Below are 7,613 nucleotides of genomic sequence, written 5' to 3'. Positions count from 1 at the left end.
TACTCAATTATACTCAAAGGAAAAGCTCCGTATCCTACTCGAAGTCCAGCTAAACCTGAGACAATTTGAAAATTAAGAATTTGAAAGGTTTACATCATTAGTACCAGGACCCCAAGTTAAAAAGTAACTAACCATCAGTAACAGGATTTTGCACATATTAATTCAACAAACATATGAAAACTCAGTATCTTTAATCCATAAACTGAAAATTTAGAAAGAAAAATTGATTTGTAGAGTGGTGCTGTTGGTTATTCAGCTTTGCTCCTAAGAATTGAGGTCTACAAAACATTTACTAACTGAAAGTCATCCAGGTCCATCATAAACATTCTGCTTCCCGTTCCAATCCTCTAACCTACTACACAGTTAAATACAACTCCTTTGGCTCTTCTTCACTCCAAGCAGTGTCATAAAGGCTTCTACCCAATCTTCTTCGATTTCAAGATCTTCAACTGACATGTTTTAAGATAATTTCCAGCTGCGATTCAATCCAGTGTGTTCCAAGCAGTTTTTGAACACTCTTACCAATCGTCGATTACCATCTCATCAATCTGACAAAGTTCAAACATTTATTTTGACATCTGTGACCTTTTTCAACATCTCTTACAACTATTCGCTAGTCACAATTTTTGGCTACAATTTCCAACCATCTCCTGTCAGATCTAGATTGGTTCTATCAGGCCAGCCCAAGCAGAGTTCACACGTAAGCAATACCCAGCTGCAGTATTTGCCATGTGCAGCAGTATAGCATGGCTATGCTTCAGCTGATCTCTCCATTGCCAGATTTGTGCAGCCCTCCTGTCCCAAATCTACACATGGTTTGTCAATCTCTGGCTTGTGACCCCTTTCTCATGTTTTTTGCCACAGTTTGGTACCTTTTATTCTCTCTCCTTGTTGACCTTGCCCTCTTTGGTTCAAATCGTGCAGTGTGGGATTGCAGAGGAATCAACCCTAGCCCCATGACTTTCCCAGAAAAATCAGTCTGGCCTCAACATGGCTAAGAAGCTCAAAGCTCAGAAAGCTGCAGCGAGCAGGGTATTAGAATATATGAAAATATCTTATAACTTAAAATTTCCTAAATTTTCTATTGGGATTAGTTTGCCTATATGAAAGAAAATATTGCAAATCTCGAAAGAATGGAGGAGATGTACAACCTTCAGCAACTAAGGCATCAAGAGTTACTTGATCTTCAAGTTGCTCAACATAACCACCTTTGTGATCTTATTTCTGATCCAGATGATAGACTTACTAATATTGAGAGCCATTTAGATGAAGGGTATGATAATTCCTCAAGTGAGGAATTCTAAGTTTGTAACCTTAGTTAACAGATTAATAAAATTATGCTTTCGAAATTTAACTGTCTCTTTGCCTTCACTTCTCATATTGAGGGGGAGCTCCTATCTAGGGGGAGTTTCACTATTTTTTATTATGATCAAAAAGGGGGAGAAGCAAGATACATGTTAAAAACATTATGATATTATCACTTATCACTCTAATGTCTTTTGGTTCTGTTTAAGTTGTAATCATGCAAGTATTAACAAAAAGCTATAAACAAGAATTCTTTATCATCATCAAAACAGGAGAGATTGTTACCAATAAACTGGTGTAAAGGTTAGAAGGATTTTGATGATGAAGTACACAAAGAATTGAAGAAGCCATGCCTGGGTGATTATTAACTGTGCTTTCTGATTGTATTTAGATTGTAGTAGCTATAGTCATTTGAATTGTAATCTCAAACAATCCTATATCTACTCTTTTATTTCAGAATGTTCACTGGAATAATCGATTATTATTTGGGATAATCGATTATCCCAGGAAACATCAAGAAACACTTTGCTTAGCAAATAATCGATTATCACTTGGGATAATCGATTATCCCCAAAAAAAAAGAATTGTTAAGGTTCGCAGATAATCGATTATCACTTGGGATAATCGATTATCCCCAAAAAAAAAGAATTGTTAAGGTTCGCAGATAATCGATTATCACTTGGGATAATCGATTATCACTCACTTGGGATAATAGATTATCACAGAGAAAAACCTTTTATAATGGACTCGGATAATTGATTATCACTTGGGATAATCAATTAACACTAGCAGTTAGAAGCTAACTTAAGTTTCTAACTCTTAAGCTTTTGACCTTTGCTCGAACCTTGGTTGATAAATACTATGTTTCAGAACCCTTAATGGGTTACTTAAATTGTTAGAGAGCTAGAGCTTTGTCTAAAAATCTCTTAGTGTTTAAGAAAGCTTGAGTTATTGGTGCTTGTAGAAGGAAGGGCTCTTACTTAGTGTGTTTAAGTTGGTGGAGCTTATCTACCAAGCAAAGTCAAGCTGCTCATTCTTTTGTGTATCAAAAGAAGGTGTTGGTCATCTCTTATTTGTTAAGAGAGGTGGTTTCTGAGCTTACTTATTATTCTATTATTGTAACTTGTTTACTGATTTTAGTTGATAAGTTAATCTCTCTTTTAGAGTGATTAGCAACTGGACTTGACCTGAACCAGTATAATATAACTTGTGCAAGCTTCTCTTCCCTACTCTTTATCATTAACTTGCTTTTGCTTAAAGTTATTTTTCAGATTCTTTAAAGAAAATTTTAAAGTGAAAATTTGCTAAAAAGAAAGTGATTTTTAAAATGAACCAATTAACCCCCCTCTTGGTTTTGTCTACACTCTAAATATTCCGTTGTATGGTTTCTACCGTTTACACCTACTTATAGCATAATTTGACTATATCTCCAGTCACTTTCCCTGATTAATATTAGGATTATGCACAAATCAACACAATATAATATACCTCAGTTAATCCAATTGTGATTCATTTATGTCTCTTCCCCCTCTTCACCTAAAAACTCCTAATTTCAGTAATCATCAAACACCCCCTTATTTGTTGCTACTACACGCTTTCTTTGTCAAAATATTGGTGCCAAGTCAATTTACTACTATACAATACTAAAATCAAACATTCAACGTAAAATTCAGTGGTTGAATATCTGCTACTGGTGGTATAGCACTATAGCAGTCTGGACCCACGCTGATCCATTACCACACAACGGCTTCACATTCCAGATTCCATGAAAATTGCAATCACAGTCACAATGGGTGTCATATTTAACAGAAATTGCTATTATGATTCATTGACCTTGTCCCCCACCATTTCTTCTACAGTAACTTTAGCAGATAAAACTCTCACGTATAAATATTATTGGTTGTCAAATTTAACCAAAAACCACCAGGCTCTAACCCTTATCATAATTCTCCATTACAAAAAGAAACCACAGATTATATTGCTTATGATAAAATAAAGAACAATATAATAATCTCAAATTTTTAACTAAAAAAATGCATGTCTTAGCATGCACACAAGGAGCCTGAAAAAAAATAGTTTTATTAGAGTTTTGATCAGATCACATAAGGGAACTGGTTTTACAATAAAAAAATGTTAACACTCAAAGTTTAATTGCGTAAACTTGGGAAAGAAAAAAATTAGTAAAATACCAGCTCTTTTGCTAAATGTCCGAAGAACAATCAAATTCTCATGTTTCTTCACCCAACTCATCCTCGATTCAATTGCTGAAAACTCAATGTATGCTTCATCCAATATCACCAATACGGGAAGGTCAAGTATTTTTAAGAGAACATCATCATCAATTATACTGCCATGAAATTGTTAGATTAAGATCCATATAAATAATACCATAAGCAAACAAAAGAAACTCAAATTTCAAGCATATTAATGATAACAATCATCTCCAGTCTTACTATATCCTGATTTTGTATTGTTGATGAAAAAGAAATATACTGCCTTGATTGTGGTACAACTTCTAATAGGACATTATAATATTGTACACTACTTTTGTTTTTGGTCAGCCAAAACAGACGTACAAGGGGCACCCACAAGCGACACTACTAGTGCCTATTAAACTATAAAATAATACGGAAGAACGGACTGGAAAAAAGCACAACTGAAAAGAAAAGTGCACAAGGAACTCCAGTAAATTCGAAGAACAAAATAACTGAAAAGGAAAGCACTACCACAATACTACTTTAGGCACTTAACTCAAACTATTCACTTTGACGTAAGAAGATAATCTACAGTTACCTCCCATCTGGATTATTTGGAGATGTCAAAAATATGCATTTGGGCTTTTCTTGTTTAACAACTTCTGTGATCTGTTCAACATTCAAGCTGAAGTCTGGCTTCCTTGGAACTGCAGTTTAAATAATGCAGATGGTTATGCACATCTGACATGGCATAATAAGAAAAGGTCAAAACACAGTAAGAAAATCATATACTGCTGGGAAGACAAGGAATAATAAAAAAAAAAAATAGAAGGGATGAATCAACAATAAAACCAAAGATCATTTTATTAGAAAAAGTCTAACAAAACAATAATGTAACTATGATCATGATACAAACAATTTTATCTGACGAGACTGAATAGCAAAATATCTATGATTGATTTCATGAGAAACCCCTTTACTGTCTAAGGTTCAATCAGTTTTACAGAAATCAGTTTCTCATTTGACATGTATAAAACGATGCATTAAAAAAATACATTTTGCAGCTGTCTCTAGATAATTTTATTCTTACCTTTGATAACAAGTGCTCCATTTACTGCAGCNTCAAATTCATACATTGTGAAGGTTGGAGGACAGTCCACAATCTTGTCCCCAGGATCAAGCACACAACTGTAGTATACAAGAGAACCATGTATGATGATTGTCATACCTGTTACGAAAACTAGCATAGATAGAGAAAGAATTTGAGGCTTATCTAAAACAGAAAAGGTATTNGTTCTAACCGCATTATCAAATCAATAAGCTCATCTGCACCACATCCCNCAAGAATATATTCAGCTTCAAGTCCAGAATCTTCGGCAAGGGCTGCACGCAATCTGCGGCTCTCTGGATCAGGATAGACATATGGGAACTTTATGGATCCTAGGGCTTCCATAACCTGTCAAACCTCTGATAGTCAACTCAAGTGTACTAAAGGGTGTAAGGTTCAGCAATTTGCTTCCATACATTTGACCATAGCTTAGAAAATATTCAAAGCGTAAAAATTGAAAGATAATATTACAATCAATCGCCATGACATTGTTAAACATCATATTACCATATAATCATTTTCCACTTTTACACAATAATTTGAAATTTTCAGACATTAACAAATATAATAAAAACTCACCTCTGGAGGGGGACCATAAGGGTTTTCATTAGCATCTAACTTGACAATATCCTCAGGCTTCCGTCCAAGACGAGCAGATAAAACCTACAACAGAAAGCCTCCTTCGTAACTAACTTACATAGTGGTGGAACAATTTTCCCAACCAAAAGACAAGTGCTGCGGCCAGGGGTCCATGAGAAATGTTATAAAAGTTAGTGCCAAATGCCAAACTACCCGTATCTTAACGACAACCAGAGAGACAAAGTTAAAGTTAAAAAACTTGCAATTTGAGTGTAAAGCGCTTGCAAGCAAGCAATCAACCCCTCTCAATGAATAGAAAAACTATTATGGACCAAGAATCAACAATGCCACAAGGTAAAAGAAGAAACAAACATTTATCTTCAATTTTGAAGAAACAACTACACAAGTACGTTACCAGAGCTAAACAAACAGTAGATATGAAACAAATGACAATACCAAATTCTTGACAAGAAAATTCAAATATTGGCCGGAAAAATACGGAAAACTAAACATAGTTGGAATTGTTACGAAGAACCAACAAAATCAAAAGGAGTTAACTTTTGAAGACACAAACCTCAAAGGGCAAAATTGGCTGATAAGGAGACAACTTCCTCAGATGCTCTCTGATGAAGGAGTCACCTGTCACCTGCAGAGGACCATTGTTGACTTGCTCCACAGGAATGGTAGAAGCCATTGCCACAAACTTCCTCTGATTCCCCTTAAATGAACAAATGGGTTTTGGAGGTAACCCCACTTGCTGCTTCAGATTTGTATTGGACTTTACCCAGCACAAAGCAGCTGAGTTGTAGAAATCAATCACACCCATTAAAACCTACACACAAATAAGTAAATAGATATAATCAATAAATGAAAAGGATTCAAAATGACCCAATTAGAATAGCATATGAGAAAGAAGGAAGAAAAGGAGAGCATGACATGATTGTACCAGAAACAAAAAAGGAAGGAAAAAAGAAAAAAAAAAGAGATACTGAAGTTAGTGACATACCCTGCACAACAGGCAAATGGGGAACTTGACAGAGGTTGCTGTAGACGCCAACAATTTAGAATGGAAACTGAAATTTACTCTGAAGAAGACAAATAAATCATGAAGGCGCAGAGGTAAACCCTACAGATCCACATAATGCAGAAAGAAAGACAAAACCCAACAAAAAACAAAAAAACAAAAAACACTGTTTAATGTATTGTGTACTAACGAGGAGTGTGTAACAATTTTTGTCCCCATTACAACACAATAACATATTTATCATTAAACATTATATTTTAACAACATAGTCGTCATTCATAATAATTATTTGGTCTAGTTAAATTTTAAGTTATGATAAATTTGATTACGTCTTTAATAGATTTTTGTGATTTATTAAATGTTTATGTACTGGAGGAGAGTCGGTCGAGTCGGCCGGATCAAGCGTGCTGGAGGAAGACCGGTCGGTCCGGTTACCAAAGTCACAGGGGGCAAAGGTGACCTAATGCCGGACGGCGCGAATCAAGCAGGTGTGGGGTCGAGGAAGCATTAAAAGGCTTTGATGGAGGCGTAACGGAAGGCATAGCAAATCAATGAAATTAAATTAATGGTCAGTTACGAATACACCGTCTATAAATAGGAACAACAGGACAGGTAAAGTAGGCGGAATCTAATCTAAATTGGTCCAGTTAACTGATCGACTATTTGACTTGGGCGTCGGAGTGTTCTTTTTGCAGGACCTCCCGGGTGATCCATAAAAGACATCAGGAAGACGAACGGGTCGAACGATCGGAAGCAGGATCAGAGGGTCGGTTCGGTCTCGGGCTCTAATACCGAAACATTTGGCGCCCACCGTGGGGCCCGAAATCGTGATTTACCCAGAAACGAACACAATGGCTGAGCAGTTACAGTTGCAGGTTCTGCAGGAGATGCAGAGACAGATGCAGGAGATGAGGGCAGAGATAGCGGCTCTACGGGTAGAGCGAGAGAACGTGGTGGTAGGAGCTTCGGTGCAGTCGGTGAATGTACCAACGATCCACTCTGGAGATGAGAAGGTCAGTCGGCGGCCTTCAGTGGAGGAGGTGGGAGAAGCTATTGGAGGAGCAATTGTAGGAGGAGGACGAGGAAGAGGGACTGGCCGGGGGAGGCGCCAGTGGGGCGAGGAGCCGGTCGGGGGAATGGGCCGAACGTGAGGGGAGTCGGTATAGGAGAGGGGTTGAACGGGGGAGGGAGGGGGAGAGACGGTCAAGGAAGGGGAAGGGGTAGAGGTGAGGAAAATGTAGGGCGCGACCAGGAGAACCCGGAGGGGCATAGGGAGCCTGCGCGGCAGAACCCGCAGTTTGAAGAGATTTGGGAAGATGGAGATCAGTTTGACCAGGCCGAGGGGTTGCACCCGTTCACTCATAATGTTATGGGAGCAGTAATGCCGAAGAATAAGGTTTTC

General features: G+C 37.5%; 1 protein-coding gene across 1 annotated transcript in view; it reads right to left on the bottom strand.

Annotated features, from left to right (window-relative positions):
• The window catches only part of LOC106772547 (histidinol-phosphate aminotransferase, chloroplastic), a gene marked incomplete in the record, with an annotated part of 7,916 nt that extends 1,555 nt beyond the window's left edge, over positions 1–6,361 (bottom strand). Inside the window, 8 exon segments of the mRNA XM_014659016.2 lie at positions 1–55; positions 3,495–3,652; positions 4,099–4,207; positions 4,591–4,688; positions 4,802–4,956; positions 5,188–5,271; positions 5,762–6,019; positions 6,194–6,361. Of these exon segments, the coding sequence (XP_014514502.1) occupies positions 1–55; positions 3,495–3,652; positions 4,099–4,207; positions 4,591–4,688; positions 4,802–4,956; positions 5,188–5,271; positions 5,762–6,013 (911 nt within the window).
• Between the last annotated feature and the right edge of the window lie 1,252 nt (positions 6,362–7,613).

The sequence above is a fragment of the Vigna radiata genome, chromosome 1 (assembly GCF_000741045.1).
Source record: "Vigna radiata var. radiata cultivar VC1973A chromosome 1, Vradiata_ver6, whole genome shotgun sequence".
Classification (NCBI taxonomy): Eukaryota; Viridiplantae; Streptophyta; class Magnoliopsida; order Fabales; family Fabaceae; genus Vigna; species Vigna radiata.
Note: the sequence above shows the minus strand (reverse complement) of the source record. Positions and strands in the feature narration are given on the sequence as shown.